We start from the raw sequence: 16,787 nt of genomic DNA, 5'->3' as shown, positions 1-16,787 counted from the left end.
ACCCAAAAACTCCAGAACAAATAAACATGAAAGAAATAAAAAGCCAGTGTGCAATAATTAAGGTATGACTATGCAGGAACAGCAAAGTACTGTAAACAGAGAAAATGGAAAAAAGATGTTTCTCCTCGTCCACCCTCTTTTTAATGGCCGACTATACTAAAACCAACTTCTTCCAAGTACTTTGGTGACAATTTGTGAATTTTCCAGCATGATTGAGCAACATGTCTCAAGACAAAGCAATAACTTAATTGCACAAGATCAGAGTTTGGATTCATGGCCAGGAAAACTCCAAATCTTAATGAAACTGAAAATCTGTAATGAGGCTTTAAAAACAGGTGGATGGAAAGATTTACATTCTGTACAGGATAAAGAAAATAATGAAGTTTGTATGTTATATTTTACAAGTGACATGCTGTCAAGAGTATTTACCTAATGCTTCATAAAAAGTTTAATTTTACTTTACTAAAGGCAGATTTTGTATTTAGTATAGGTCTCGGATTATGGAAAGTTCCAAACTACAGCAGGTCATCAAGTGGAAAACTTGCTATGGGAAACATTTTACAATTTAACGCCAGATTAAAACCAATGAGGTCAAACACTAAGGTTACTAAAAGAAAGCTCTTCTGCATAGCAGATAAATGAGATATACAGTAAATGCATGTGTAAGATTTAGTGTTTTATTGTAAAAGGACAATTACACAGGTGATACTGTCAATAAAATAACATTTGTAATGAGTAGTTACATTACCAGTTGAAGCGCAGTGGTATTTTTGACATATACAGTCACGTGGGCTCTATGTAGGCCTGTGAAAAACTAGCTTGATCCTTACAGCTTTAAAAGTTAAGAGGGTACTAAGCATCCAAGTGCTGCTAATCAAATGCACTTTATAAATCACTTATCCCTTTACCACATCTTTAAATCAGAAATTTTGCATTCAGGTGTGTCAGTGTCACAATCTTCCCAGGAGTACACATTCCAGCAGACAATGCAATGCTCAGAGAAACCCAAGAGCTCCATCTCAGACTACGCAGGCCTCAGTTAGAATTTTAAATGTTAAACTTCATGACAGTGCAGTAAGATAAAGACTGGAAAAGTATTGTTTATGGCAGCACAGCTTAGGTTTGCAAAAATTCAGTGGAACAAACCTTAAAGTCTGGAACAATGCCGTTTGCACAGGCAAAACTACATTGGAGATGTTATGCACTAACACCTCATACGAGCTGTTAAGCACTTTGGTTGGCTAATGATTTGGGTTAGTTTTGCAGGCAAAGGACCTGGACAACTTAAACCCATTAGGCTGATGGTGAAATTCTCTGTATATCAAAGAGTTCTAGAGTCAGAAGTAAGGCCACAAGTCTGACAACTAACATTTGGCCCAATTTAAGCCATGCAATGGGGCAATGATCCAAGCACAGAAGCAAATCTCCATCAGAATGTTTGGAAAAAAGAAAAAGCGTTGCAATGGTCCAGTCAAACTCCAGATCTCAAACCAAAATGAAGCAACGTTGTAAAGAAGAGCAGGCCTCTTCCTTTTGCTCTACAAGAACTTGCAGTTTTCTCTAATGGTGACCAAACTAAAACACCTCAAGCTATTCAAAATCCTCCAACTGTAGTTCAGTCTTTAGCTATTTCACAATCAGTCATTTAAGCACCGTGTTCAAAATCTTATACTTCCATAAATGTTAAACATATTCTCTCTCTGGAATAAGACAATGTTTAAAACTGATTTTCTCTTAAAAGTCATATTTGTTTTAAATTAAATTACATTTAGTGTCAAAAATATTTTCAGTAAAAGAACCAAAAACAATAAAAAAAAACCCTGCAGCTATTCTGGACATAAACCTGATAACATTACTGAATGGCCTAAATGAATTATAGGCTTATATAGTCAGATGTGGTGATATTGCATCATATATCTCAGATACATCGTTTTTCTACTAAAATCATTGTGTGTGTGTGTGTTTGTGTACCTGTGTGTGTCTTACGTGGCTGGCATGCCTGAACACAGTTAAACTCAGGAGGAAACTGTAGATTATCAAATTCCTCATGTGTGGACCAGCTGTGCTTGCATGTTGTGTGTGTTCAGACAGAAGCTGTGGTTTGGCCCTCATTGAGGTCTCTGAGAAGTGCTTATGTGGCACCTCAACGCCCCTTTATTTTACAGCCCTGTGTCTTTCCTCTGCCTCCTCTGTGGTCTTTATTTTACTTTACATGAGTTATTGTTGCATCTCTGAAACAGATGTGATTTCTTGCATTTAATATAATTAAACAATCAACCGTGAAGTATCTTAAATTAACAACTTGAGGTTTCTTCTTTTCACCCAATACTCCACGTCTTCATCTTTACTCAGAGCTCTCCCACCGTCTCTGCTTTTCTGTCTTTAATTGCAGTGCCTCCAATTGGCTGAAAGTTTCAGCCAATCAGGCATCTTCTTGGGGTGGCCCTTGACCCCCCTCAGGTAATCATGCTGAGCCTTTTTTAGTGCGTGTCAGAGATGATGGGCTCACTTTAAAACGTTGCTGGATCCTTTTGTCAGATCAGTCTGTAAGAAGAGCTGCAGGGCAGGCAAGGGGTCCCTAACACACACACAAACACCTCCCACGTACACACCTGGTGGACTGAGCTTCATCCGAGTCCACTTTGGATCCTCTGGAAGGAAACTCTGAAGTCAAACAACCGCAGGTAAGAGACCAAACAGTGCAGTCTGTGTTTACTTTTGGTAGAATCAGGTATTTTCCGAGGCTTAAAATTCTGCTGAAATTCTGCTGAAAAACACCTGGTTCTGTTTTACTATGACAAACCAGTAGATTGAACCCAGCCAGGAGCCGTTGTGGCAAGATGTTTGTTTCAAGAGTTCAATTCCAAGCCACAGGCAGAGGTCACTTCTCCAACTGTTGAGACTTTTGATAGAGCTTTAAAAGTTTTGTAAAGCTATTTTTGAGCTTTAAAATGCATCTTTGTGAGAAAAATTGTGACTAGTGGCTAAAATATTACTACTATGGCTGGTTGGACCATATTTTTGGAGCCAGTGATCAAAGTATATGTGAAAAAAAGGATTTTGCATCATGTGAAGTGTCAAACAGGTACAGGCACAGAAAGGATCAAAGTGACAGTGGTTTTCAAGATTGTGTTTTTGTTGAGGTCCAGTCATGGCTGAAAGAAGACGGACCAGTTTCTCCGGTGTGTTGATCACCATTGTGCTGGCTGTGATGCTACTGCCTGGTGAGTACCCAGCAGACATGGGACATTACAGACGGCGTCAGATAACAAGGCCAGATTGTCAGCTATACATTATATTATAGCGAATTATGGAAATGATGACAGGTAGCTAAATTATAATGTTGATTAGTAATCTCACAGTGTAAATATATTCATATTATATAATACTGCAGATTGAAATCTCTATTGGAAGAAACAATCACAATAACACAATCAGAAGATGCACAATTAGGAGCCCAATAAATTAAAGAATTATTAAAAAATATTTGCAAGACAGCAAAGCTCCAAGATCTCCAAGAGTTTGGAGGTTAGTCTGCTTTATGGGTGCATTCCAAGCTCGGTGACAGTGTTAGGATCTCAAATGAAAATGTGTTAGTGGTGAAAAGATGGAGCTTTTTCTTTTATTTATATTATATACATTGCTTGGGTTTTTGGTAGGTCTGCAACAAATATTTTCTTAATCAAACTTGAGGGTTTTGTTTCTAAGTGCCTCCAACAAAGTCTGAGATAATGTCATCAGATATCTTAGATGCAACCCCAAACCTAAAGATAATCACTTTGAAATTGTATTAAAGGCACAAAAGCACTAAAACCTCACCCTCCAAAACCAGCAACCCATCGTATCTTTCATCAGAACAAAATGTATTAATATCTTACACTCTTATCTAATACTTCAGTGTATACAAAGCTATAACTAATTAAAAATCTGTCTAAACTCATCTTATTCAAACAGGCTTCAGCAACTTTCAACTACTTTTCTAGCTCCACTTTAAAGCAAAGTTACCTGTAAAACACGGTGCCTCTATGACACGTGGATACTCTGAAAGATAAGCACACTCCCCAAAAGTCTTCAGTGCTGAGATGCTGCCATTTAAAGTGAAAAAACATCCCTGAAAGACTGCAGTTTCCGGTGAATGCTCACTTCTCGTACTGCAAGTCTGTTCTTAAATACAGTCCTTGAGCAAATAAGAGTCCATTCATGTCCCGACTGATGGGTAGAACAAAAGAACAATGATGACATAAAAGCATGTTTCCAGTTTTACGAGTTGAAAAACTGAATGATTGAAGAGTAAATCGTGAGGTGAAGGGTAGACTTTACTGTGGGTAAGAATGAGTCATTCAAGTCCACATTGATGACGAATGTCAGCCATTATTTCTTAATGTTAGCAGGGACACAGCAGTGATGAGTGACTTTCTTTCTTTGTCTGTTTTTAAAAAAATTTAATATTCATGAATCAGAGCTTTTACCTTTTGCATTTAGGTTGACATGCAGTTATTTTAAACCATTAAAAAACACACAGCTGGCTATAGATCAGTGTGATACTAATAAAGCTATTCAGAGCCAGAGGATCTAGCTTTTAGACTTACAACATTTTTGATTTTGTGGATCAGTTTAGCAGCTTATTTTTCCAACTTTCCTTTGATTGTTCGAGCCTCCTTAAAATGCATTTGCCTTGAGCTATTGCTTCATTTCAAGGTTCCGTTTGTTAAAGCTAAAGTTTAGTTGCAGTACATCTGATGAGTTCATGAGAACTGGGTTTCACATATATCATCACGCGGCTCTATAACATGCCTGTGATGCTCATATATCACCGGCGATGTTGCAACATGGAGACAGGTTGTTCCCCTACCACCTGTTTCCAGTTCTCTCTCTTCTTGATTGACATGCTTTCTTTTAAAATTGGTTTTCAAAGTTACGCTCCCTGATGGATAAAGGGGAAAAAATACAGTAACGAGGAAGAGGAGGAGTTACTTTGATCAGTAAAAAAATTATTACCTGTCAGCATCACCTCCTCTATGCCCTCTTAAAGTGCTGCTGTTTCCAGATGTGCCTGCCATTTTTTACAGGCTTGTTAAAAGAAAGAAAGAGAGAAATAGAGCGGATATACTGAGGCAGCATCATTCAGCCCACCCTCCTCCTCCTCCTCCTCCTCCTCCTAAACATCACCATGGGTCACCTTCCCACCTTCTCCTTTAACTTTAGGATCCATACTTTTAGTTTAACCTCACAGGTGACAGTGCATATCCATTCTTCCAATCCCAACATTAAAAAAGAAGAAAAGAAGAAGAAAAATCAAGAGATTAATGTTTTTTTCCACATAAAACACACGCCACGTAACCCTAATTTATCCCCTGTGGATCTTTTTAAGGCTGTCATCTGTTCCTCTCTTCTTCTTCCTCCTTCTCCTCTTCCTCCCTTTCTGTGAGGGACTAACACCTTCTCCCTGCGGAGATGAAAGGAACCCGGAGCAGAGCTGAATCTGAATCTGCTGTTCCTTCGACTTCAAACTGTGCACACGTGTGCATGTATGTGCATACAGATACACACGGCCCTTTGAAAGCACAGCGTGGGGCTTCGTGTTACAAGCGCCCCTATAAAAATCTACAAAGAACTGCAGTAACCAGTGCTTCAGGCAGTGCCAATTACCCCAGCCCTATTTAATGAAAACTATCAGCCCGTAAGCATTTGAGGTTTAATGTCATGTTATCGCTTGGATATTACAGACAAATTAGATTAGAAAGAATCAGCAATTTTGACTTCAGCAACATCTGTTTTTGCTTTTCTCTGTTTGCAGCATTCTTGTCTGCTGGACCAATTGTGCAAAAGCCCAGAGGAGATGGTAAGTATGTGGTTTTTACCTTTAAAGACACTTCAACATGTGTGTTTGTTTCTAAAGAGTGCACGGTGACCGAGTTTTTGAAAAGTTTGTCCATGGAAGAGGTTTGTGATTGGAAAGTAAACACAGATTTATGACTTCCACCTCACCTGGCTTCTGTGTAGCTTCAACTCTTGACCCTGTGATTGAGAGCTAATGTGAGATGGAAGCCGTTTTCTAGCAAATACAAAAAAAAAAGGGGTTTGAGTCCTTGAATGTTTTGTTGGAAACTTTAAAAGTCACTAGAAAGTCCTTGAATATGATGTCAGCGTGGAAGCCTTTGGATCAGCCGTGTCTTTGCTTTTTCCCCTCATCTCCTGCCCTCAGCGGGGGAAAGCATCCAGGAGAAGGCGGCTGCTGCAGCAGCACACAGGAGGCTGATCCGCAACCGCAGGAACATCAGCTGGTACAAACAGCACTCTGACTTCTGGGCATGGTACAAGTACTTTACTGACAACGGCAACCAGGAGGCAGTGAGTGAACGCTTTGTTTTCGACATTAACGGTGTCATGAAATGAAAGTTTCCATGTAACACTTCAGCTGTTCAATATGAAACAAAACTCTTTAGTATTGACTAGTTGTTAATGAGATGATTGGTTCTCTTATATTTAAAGCTGCTCTAATTAATGCTTTTATATTAACCCTTTAAAGCCTGAACCGTGAAATAATTAAAATGGATTTTTAATATATTAATGTACATGCCAACTTATTTGTATTGTATTTGCCAAATCTGGCATTTGTTTTGCAATGTATTGCTTAAAAATGTGTTGTGCAGTTTATTTAGGTTTTTTGTGGGGGAAATAATCATGTTGATGATGTAGAAAATGCCATAACTCACAAAAACTGTATGTATCAAATGTGAGGTATTATAGGTATTACAGGCTTGAGTCTTTTGCAGTGACCAAACCAGAAATTAAATCTGATCTCTACTGTTTTAGCACCTTTTAGCACAGTTTTTGGTTCCTTTCAGCTTCACTGCTTTGATTTATTGTTGCTGCCCTTGTTTTTTAGACATGACAAGGGGGCAAGGAAGGACTCGGAATTTGGATTCAGGAAAAATGAGTGGAGTCACTAAGAAGTCGCAAATATTATTATCATCCTAAACCTGAATATATCACTAACAACTCTCACATAAAGTTAATGAGCCAGTAAAATCAGGAGTAGTTTGAAAAGTTGCGTGATTTTCTGCTGGGAAAACTTGACGGAGTGAGTTTTATCAAACAGGAATTAAACACACACAACCAAATGTCCTTTCAAAGGACTCGGCAGCAGGCACCAGATCTACAGAGGCCTGTCCAGCTTCTTTCACCAGAAGGTTCAGTTCACCTAAACAGCTAAACTAAAGATTCACACCTGCTACAAAACACAATAAAACCAAAGAAACAAACAAAAATTACATTTCTCTTACATGTCAACATTATAATCAATAAAACAGGGTTACCAACAAAAAGCTAGTGTTCTGCTAATGCATGCTGATTGGTCAGTTACTTCCTTGATAGCACCAGTTTTCAAAAACAGAGGCTAGGAGGACAATCGTGTTTATGAATAGGAAGAAGCCAGTTATTACTGCTGTTTTACAGTCTCATACTCTTATATTAAAAAAGCATAATTAAAATTGCCAGAGTACAAATGTTGACCACACAGAGTTTATCATTTCGGCCAGAGATAGTTTCTTTCTGAGCGCCTCCCTGTAAAACTGGATGTTCAGAGAGTGGTGGTTCTCTGAGAAGCCTTTTACTTTTATTGATGTTACATGTCAGTGAAAAGACAATAAACCCTTACTCCCTTCAGATTCAGGAGATGGATCGCATCTTCCTCGCCTACCTCCAGAACAAGAACCGTGCTGAGGGACGTCGCTCCTACAAGGCCTACTTGAGACACCTGGGAGATGTTTATAAATCCTGCTCCGATACTGAAGACCCCAACTGCGTGGCTTCCTACACCAGCAGGGCCAGTCCTAAAGCGGAACCCCCCAAACCTGCCCCAGTAAAAACCTGTGACCCCACCAAGGACCCCTACTGCATGTACATGGCTTTAGTCCAGGGAAAGAGCCCTTACAAGCCATTGGTGCTCCCGGCTGCCACCCCTGCTCCTCAGTACGTCCACTCTCCTGCTCCAGCCAAGGACCCTCAGTCAGGGTACTACTACTACTCGCCGTCCACGATGCCTTTCCTGACCATGGTATGCTATAGTATTTTTTGTGCATAGTATACATGTATATTTACTGTATTTTAATTAATTATTCATTGCACATTTTGTATCATGGCATACAAAATATCACAATTTTTCAAACTGTTTACAACTGAAAAACTGATTATTGTTTAAATTTAAGGTAATTTAGAGAGTTTTTAGAGTTCTTTATTTAGAATTTAGAGTTCTTGTTGAAACTTATGTTATTATTAGATAATAGAACCTTAGACTGCTGGGCAGTGGTGCATCTGAAAGCTCCCATGGGTAAGATTTGCAAACCTATATCTATAATTATTGCCCAAGATGGATGCATTCAGCAGGAGCAATAATTTAATTGCTTACAAATGTTTTCGATGAAAAAAAATTTGCACCCATCTCATAATATGGATCCTTGTTTCTCGTGCTTCAGGAGCAAAAGGTAGAGTTGCTGCGGATCTGTGGCTCTGATGATGTGGAGTGTCTGCAGTACCATCTGAAAGCTGCTTATGGGTATTCTGGTGGGTCCCGTCCATCATATGCCCACCTTGGCTGTGACCCCAAGAAAGATCCTGCCTGCAAAATGGTACAGAAAGCTCCTGCTGGTCTCTACATGAATGCCTATTCTGCCTCCAGTACGGTACGTCTTATTCGTCATACTAATTTCCTTCAACAGCTTTTTGCATTACTGTATTTTAATTTTACTCTATCCCTCCAGGCTCCCCAAGCTGCACCAGGATCCTGCAATCCTCTTTTTGAAGACGGTTGCAACCCTCTTACCGCCACCAGATTTTCCACTTCTCCAGAATCATACAAAAGTAACGAGAGAGATCAGGCCGCTGCCATCCGTGCTGCCCCTCCTGCTGAGCAGTATGACCCCTATTCCATGTATAGGGATTCTTATTCTAATGTTAACAGAGTCACTGATCCTTATGCTATGTATCGCCAGGCCAGTGCCCCAACTTCTCCTCCAGCTACTGATCTCTTTGCTGTACTGCGCCAATACATGGCCCAAGCTCACACTAATGACCCATATGCTCCACGTATGGGGGCTGCTTCTGAGTCAAACTCCAACGATCCTTACTCTACTATGCGTGATGCAGCAGGCGCTATGCACCTGCACACCCCTCCCTCCCCCAGGCAGCAGCACCCTTATTCCTATCCCAGTTATGAGGAACCTACCCAGGAGGAACGCCACCCTCTGGGTCCCCCAGGCAAAACCAAGGAGGGCTACGACTGTTTCATTGGCTATGACCGTGAATGCTATCCCGTGAAGCCCAGCGCACCTCGCTCTGGAGTTCAACGTCGCATCCCTTACCCTGCTGAGGCCTATGAGCCCCACCTGAATTCTGACGGCACCCGCAACGGCGTCCTGGAGCCTGTAAACCCACACTGTGACCCCGAGTATGACCGTGACTGCCGCCTGCGTCGCTATGAGACCGAGCAGCCTCAAAGCCAGCCTGAACGTCATGCAGCAGAGGACCACAGCCAGACGGCAGCCGAGAGAGAGCAGGTTAATCAGGACCAGTATGAAGCAGAGCCCTACCAGAGCGGCCAGGAGGAATCTCACACACCCTACCAGCCTCTCTCACAAGGCATGCCCAGCCTCCAGGACATACTGAGGCGCTATGGAGACCAGTATCCCGGGCAGGAGGATCACAGAGCTTATGCAGACAACTACCACAAGAAGTAAACAGGCTAACACGCACAAAAGCATGCAGATGGACATGAATGCACAGTCCCATGCGTTCCTGTAGTTCAGCCCTTGAACGCCTCATGCCCCGAGAAACCAGTTCTATCTGGACCAGAGGTGGGACACAGGTGAATTTGATGGACCCAGAGAGCAAGTACATGCATGTACATCCCAAACACAGCTTCTTGCTTTGGGAGCCTGCTAAAAACTTTCCTGGAACGCCTTCCTATAACTTTAGTTGCTTCAGGCCTGACGCTTTGATTTATTGCTTTTTACTTTCTACCTTAAACTCTCCTCTGTGCTTTCAAGTGTGTAATGACCTCGCAGCTCTCAGCTTTGCTTCTGTATCTGTGCATTATTTTTAAAATGAAATATTGTTTATTGCTTTTTGACACAGATGGATTGTCATTTTTTTCATTTTAATTGTTCTAATAAAAAATACAGAAATATGTTTGTTGACTTTGATTTTTTTTTTTTTTGCATTTTACTGCACCATGACATACTGACTAGCTACTATAATCTGGAACAAATGGATCCACTCAGAAAGAAAAAAACATAATATGGGTATTTGGGGGTTACATCTATGATATAAAAGCTGAAGTAGAGTTTTAAGAAATATAAGCATCCACTGATTTTTGGTTTTTCATTTCTTTTGAATGAATGCAAAGGGGGGAAAAAAAAATCCCGACTTGTATTATATGTCCAAAATAAATAAAAGCAAACTTTAATTAGAATCAAGCATTTCTTAGGTATTGCACGCTGTCTGCCAAAATCTTGAAGTCTTCTGAACAGAAATATATATTCTGGTCCAGGGTTACCATTTGAATAAACACTGGACAGATTAGCAGGCTTTACTCAAATGACAATTTGCACTCACATACCGTGTACAAAACTTTAAATATACTTCACTTACACAGACTATAGGGTTTATCATTTAGTGTAAAATTATTATTATTTCTACTGATGCCCTGAAGTAAATGCAAAAAGTGTAAATTTCTTTTGTCAATTATTCCCTTTCTCTGTCTCATTAACACACAGGGGTGGCTGTAGCTCAGGAGGTAGTGCACGTCATCCACTAATTGGAAGGTTGGTGGTTTAGTCCCTGGCTGTCCCAGTCTGCATGCCAAAGTAAAGTATCGTTAGCGTGCAACCCTCAGGTTTTTTTCTGAATTGTTTATTGGACTGTGAATGTGAAGCAGAAAGAAGAAAAACAAATGCTTGAATGAGGACTGTTGTATAAAGCAGTTTGAATGCCTCAGTCAAGTAGAAAATACTACGAACGAGTGTTTATCATTAACATAAATTCATGCATCTCATTGCTTTTTGAGAAACACTCACATGGGATTTTAATAGTCTTCCTTTAAAAACCAAAAAACCTTTGTGAGTACTGTATATTACACGGTGTACACCAAATGTTCGGGGCCCAACGCCTGCTGTGAAGGAGAAAAAAAGAGTTCAGCTGTTCCACGAAACAGAATTTCTTTTAGGAATGTGCTTGTAGGTTTTCTCAAAAATGTGGTTTTGCTATTGCTGTGGTGGTGGGGTGTGGTTTTGGCTCAGCTGTGGGGAGTAGAGGTGGAACAGGAGATTCAGAGCTCAGTGCCAATCAGAGACTGAGTGGCACAGCTGTGGCACATTGTTTAATCAGTCTCTCCTATTTATGCAGCAGCATGCTAGAACCCCTGGTAAGCACTGATGGTGGCCGGTGTGGTAGAAACCATCAGATGACGGAGCGACCTGACACTGAGTGCGTGCGGCCGTGCCAGAGTGCCTGAGCATATGAACACTCACGCTGGAGTGTGAACTGTTGTTGTAAATGCAGGCACAAGGAGACAGAGCTGTACTACACTTCCAGCAGTGTTACAGTCATGCAGGAAAGAACTGCATGATTCACACTAAACAATCGTAACTGTCATTCAACTTGCTGTAGTTTCCAGTGCTGTGCGTGCAGTGTCAAAACAACTGTAATCACTTTCCTAAATTTACTTATTCGTATGTCCTAACCTAGATTATTTTTATGTTGGTCGAGTCAGTCACTACTTGCGCTTCCTCTAAGTGAGGACTGATGCTTTCTTCTTTTTTTTGAATTTGAGGTTTCTTCTGCTCTACTCTTATCCAAACTGTGACTCCATTGTTTTCCATGCTGGATCTCTCAGTTAGCTCCAAAAGACACAGCAAGAGGAGGGTGAGAGGCCTGACTTTCATTGATCCAGGAGCCGTCAAACACATTAACGCCACATGCCTTCAGCAGATTGGAGTGAAGCTCTTGTAGGCCTCAAAGTTCAGCTGAAAACCATTCAGTTGCAAACAAAAGGACAAAGGGTATGCAGGATTTGTTTTGTTTTAATTAGGTAATAAAAATCAGGGGATACGGTGCAAGTTGTGATGAATATATGATGAGAATTTCTTTTATAAAAACAGAGATGAACTCCTTTGAGGCATCACATATTGGTGTTAATTAAAAGAGGGATGGTTGTAAAAGGGATCCAGCAGGGTAGCATTTATAGATTTGAAGAGGAGGAACATTGTCAAACAACATGCTCAAAAGCAAATATAGACCCGATTCACTGTAAAGGCTGGTTAAGTAATTTTCTAAGATTGGAATGAAGAATGAGGACCTAAATCTGGAAGCAACACATCATGGACTTGTAATATGTGTCGGATGATTCACTGTCAGGTATGAGTAGGAGAAAATGATGATACTTGCACTGATAAAGCTGGATCATCCTCTTTTTGGAATACTTATTTACTGTGGACACAGTTAAAAAAAATAAATTAAATGAAGTGGGACGTTTTAGTTGAAATGTGTATTTAGCCTGATGAATAAACCGAAAGAAAAGCAGTAGGAAGTAAAACAAGAAGCTGTCTTCTATCATCACAGTTACAAATATTGGCTCAGTTTTTTGAGTAACTGAAATAAAAATATTTTTAAAAAAAACTGACAGGAGAGCTTCTAAAAATTTGAAAATCCACTCAAAAGTTTTAAAAATGTTTTATCTAACAAAACAGAGGTGCTGTGGGAAGAAAAACACAATTTGCATCACTACAAATTAATTATGTTCTTTTCAGAGTAAAATTTTGACTCTATTTTGTGAAATATAAAAGAGTAGAAAAAAAATCCTGTCACATTGGCACATCTTCAGTCTTCTCCTGCTGAGTGGATTCACAGCTGTGCAGCGAGTAAAATGCTTCACCTAAAATAACATGACCTTTTATGTCTTAACTAAAGACATCCGAGAAAAATAACTGGACCAGAAATCCAGGTACTGATAACAAATCAAAGCTTCTCTTCTACTAAATATACCCAACGTGAACAAGACAACAAATGAGTTAAGGAGCAAAGAATCTCTTTTCAAAGTATGTTCACAAGTTATTGCATTCAGAAGATTTTTTTTTTCAGAAAACTTGACCTCTAACCTTGAGGTCAAGGTCACTGAGATTTAAACTTTTTAGTAGATACACGGCATCAAGCTCCTACGTTGCTTCGTTCTCGAGTTATGCCATTCAGGTTTCTCAATTTTTGCTTTAGGTTTGATTAATAAAGGGTGGAAGACCACACCAACAAAGTCCCAGCAAAATATCTTAATATAATAACATAAATACAAGAGCTTCAGAAGATCATCCTCCTTGGCATTGCTCATTTACTGTGGAGGATTTTAAACATTAAGTGAGCTATTGCATGTTCAAAACAACCCTGTGTTCAAGGGATGGGCTTAGCATCATGAGTGAACAGAGCAGAATTTAAGGATACATGAAAGTAAAGAGAGGAAGCAGCAGGAGGAGGAGAAGATGCATCATGTAGATAGTGAAACATGCAAAGCTACAACATGACTCAATGTCTCAGTGACCATCTTAGTAGACAAAAATCCTGTCCAATGCAACGCTGTACAGACTAAACCAGAGTCCTTTAATTATTCTGTCGTCATCAAGCTAATTCGTACTCCTCTTTGAACTATTTGTTAAATGTCTTCCAGTTAGAAACCATTCATTGCTCATTCAAAGCCAGCGTCGTAAATCTGCTCTAACTTTCTTCTGGAAGTGAGGTCATGTCTGTAACTGTTTATTCACAGGGCTGGTTATCGTCTGCGTGTCCTCTGCTTTATCTGATTTTTTTTTTCCACCCTAAGGATATTGTGCTTCTATGAAATTAACTATGTGATAATATCAAAATAGACACATGCACAGTTTATCTTGAAAATATTAGATGCAGCTTGGATGTTCTGAGAGGTCAACACTGAAAAAATAAACCTTTTTTCATATTTCTCTGTGGCTTCTATCACAACAACATTGATCTTTACTTACGGATTATTCCAAAGCAATTTAGATTTTTTGTGTCAGTGTCCAACGCACAAAAGTACTATTTTTCATGCAGGTGAAGAAATAAAAATGAGATGTGATATGAGTGATGTTGGGGTTGGCAGCATATAACAGACATGGACTGCTCTACTAATCCATGTAGGGCAATCAAATTATCCATCCATGCACCAATGTGTGAAGTCCAAGAAATCTTCTACGAGTGATTTTGCAATTTTATGAATAATTTATTAGCAATGATTTCAAATCTATTGATTTCTAATCTGGAACATAGCTAGCTCTGGAGCAAGTTAGGTTTGCAGCACAACTTACCATAGTTATGTACCCTAGTAAAAAAAGAACCACCTTCATAATACTCACCATCAAAGGTTGAACTTAAATGTATAAAACACTCTTCAAAACAAAGTTACAAAGTGTTGAATAGTAATGAAAGCAACAGCTATGAAAAGTTAAAGTTTAAATAACTACAATGAAATTGAAAAGAATTTTAAAAGAAAAAGAAAAACGAAGGAAAAACCAATACAGAGAGCTCTAAAAGAGGTTAGAGAGCTCTCTGAGATCCTCAGGCAGGGAATTCCAAAGTCATGGAACCCCAGTAGCAAAGGCTTGATCAACTTTTACTAGACAAACTTTAGTGCCCTCCACAAATCCATGCCAACAGATCTCACCTAACTTACTAAGCACTTAGTCCCTCCTACGCTGCTGGCATTGGACAGCTAACGATCTCCATCGATGCCGGTCAGCGGCGATTGCCTCGGCTTTGTCCCAGGCGATGTCGACGGTTTTCAGATCATCCATAAATGTTCGACGCCATGTGATCTTTGGTCAGCCTTGCTTTCGCTGGCCAGTGCGCAGGAACCATGTAATGGCAATCTTGGCTGGGCGATAAGGGGGTAGACGTAGAATATGGCCCGCAAAGCGGAAGCGCCTTTCTCCAACAACGTCAGCTAAAGGGCAGGTGCCACCTCATTGTTCGTTATCTGGTCCTGGAAAGAAATTCTCACGATTCGCTGCAGGCCACATTGTTGAAGCAAGTTCAGGTGTTAAGTGATCGCATTTGTTGAGCGCCTGGTTTCGCTAGCGTACAGTGCAGTCGGAATGACGATAGACTTCAATAGTCTGATCTTGATCCTAAGATTCAGGGAGGTCGGGTTACAAATAGGTTGGAGATGTCAGAGGACACCGGCCGCCTTCCCTACTCTGACGTCGACATCTCATATGGAGTCAGCATCTTGCTTATATAGAAATGGGCCAGACTGTGGAGGGCTTAAAAAACTGCAATGTAGTGCTAAAATCAGTCCTCAAACTAATACATAATCAGTGACGGGTCAGAAGGACTGGTGTGGTTAAACTTCTAGTTACCTTGATAGCCCCAAATTCTGTTTTGTATTAGAGCCCTCTGATTGGCTGTCTACATGTGTGTGAGCGCCTGGTGTGCCATCTGAAAGCCATGGACATTGCTCTGTAAGGGGTGAAATTACTTTCTGGATTTCAAAGTCAGGCTTTTCCCACATTGCGGCACCAACAATGGTCCATAAACATCTGAGAGCACATAATGTCGTTTAAGAGTTGCTGCGGGCGCACACAGACCTGTCTCTGTGTGTGTGCTCATTTCAGCTCTTGTTCCATTTCCTGTGTTTACTGTTTTGCTTCGTCTCTATGTTTGTGTCCATGTCCTCACCTCCACCTGGACTCCTGATTGCTCATTAGCCTTCACACCTGTCTTCCATTTACTCATCAGCAAAACATTGTAAAGGTGCTAATTCATTTCTGTTCTGTGCTTCAGCCAGTTAATTGTTACATAATCTGGCCAAAGTAGGCTCCACAAAAACAGGCTGCACCTTTAAAACTCAGTTTTTCTTTGGTTATTTTGCTCTGTTAAAAGATTTCCTATCATGCGCTCCAGGGCAGCTGTGGCTACAATGTAGCTTGCCATCACCAGTGTGTGAATGGGTGGATGACTGAATGTGTAAAGTGCTTTGGGGTCCTTAGGGACTAGTAAAGCACTATACAAATACAGGCCTTTTTTTTTGTTTTACCATGCCATCTGCGTGGCAGCCAAAATAAGAGCTGGATGAATTCTGTATAGGCATACGAGGGATTGGGTCACATTAGCAAAATAAAATAGTATTTTAAATTGTAGTTTAATCTTGAAAGTCTTAAATACAGTTAGGTCCTGCACTGGATCATATCTTCACAGAAGATAAAATATGAACAACAAATTAAAACTCATTTCACTTGATTTCCATTTTTCTTCTAAATTCCAGCCTTGGTTATGAAGTGAAATTCTTTACCAGCATGTTTCCATCTATGCAGCTTCAGGGTCGGCAACAGAGCACATGAACTGAACTGAATGGGGAACTAACTTTGACATTGGAGCATTCAGCTCAAGTCAATTTGCTATTCTACACTCACATAACATATTCAGAATTGCCACCATAGAAGAAGAAAGCCACACTTAGAAAAGTGCAAAAATACCTGTTTCAGATTTTAGGGTCAAAGCAGGAACAGTCAGTTGAGACGTTCTTTCCAGGTGCAGAAGTGGATTAATGAACTCACCACACACACAAGAACAGCTAACTGTGAGCGCACAATCTCCTCAACACATTTCCATTTGTTTTGAAATGTTTGAGTAGGGTAATGCTTCAAAACTAGCTGCACAAGATGACGTAGGATCTCTTTTTAGTTTCAAAGAAACATGAGGGGTGAACACTCAGTGTTGATCTGAGTCATGCT

General features: G+C 40.2%; 1 protein-coding gene across 1 annotated transcript; it reads left to right on the top strand.

The window, feature by feature from the left end:
* Positions 1-2,497: 2,497 nt before the first annotated feature.
* and1 (actinodin1) lies at positions 2,498-10,066 on the top strand. Its single transcript, XM_005730447.1, has 7 exons — positions 2,498-2,684; positions 3,144-3,224; positions 5,798-5,842; positions 6,206-6,351; positions 7,670-8,059; positions 8,478-8,684; positions 8,763-10,066. The coding sequence occupies exons 2-7, from the start codon at positions 3,152-3,154 to the stop codon at positions 9,735-9,737; spliced, it is 1,836 nt and encodes a 611-aa protein (XP_005730504.1). The 5' UTR covers positions 2,498-2,684; positions 3,144-3,151; the 3' UTR covers positions 9,738-10,066.
* Positions 10,067-16,787: the final 6,721 nt, after the last annotated feature.

Source organism: Pundamilia nyererei, unplaced genomic scaffold (assembly GCF_000239375.1).
Source record: "Pundamilia nyererei isolate P.nyererei 1_Seehausen unplaced genomic scaffold, PunNye1.0 scaffold00037, whole genome shotgun sequence".
In the NCBI taxonomy this organism is placed as follows: domain Eukaryota; kingdom Metazoa; phylum Chordata; class Actinopteri; order Cichliformes; family Cichlidae; genus Pundamilia; species Pundamilia nyererei.
Note: the sequence above shows the minus strand (reverse complement) of the source record. Positions and strands in the feature narration are given on the sequence as shown.

Bases quoted from the DNA above. Each gene is read 5' to 3' on its own strand.
- and1 (XM_005730447.1), top strand. From the start codon at position 3,152: ATGGCTGAAAGAAGACGGACCAGTTTCTCCGGTGTGTTGATCACCATT. The intron at 3,225-5,797 runs GTGAGTACCCAG...CTCTGTTTGCAG, and splicing joins GGCTGTGATGCTACTGCCTG to CATTCTTGTCTGCTGGACCA. The intron at 8,685-8,762 runs GTACGTCTTATT...CTATCCCTCCAG, and splicing joins CCTATTCTGCCTCCAGTACG to GCTCCCCAAGCTGCACCAGG.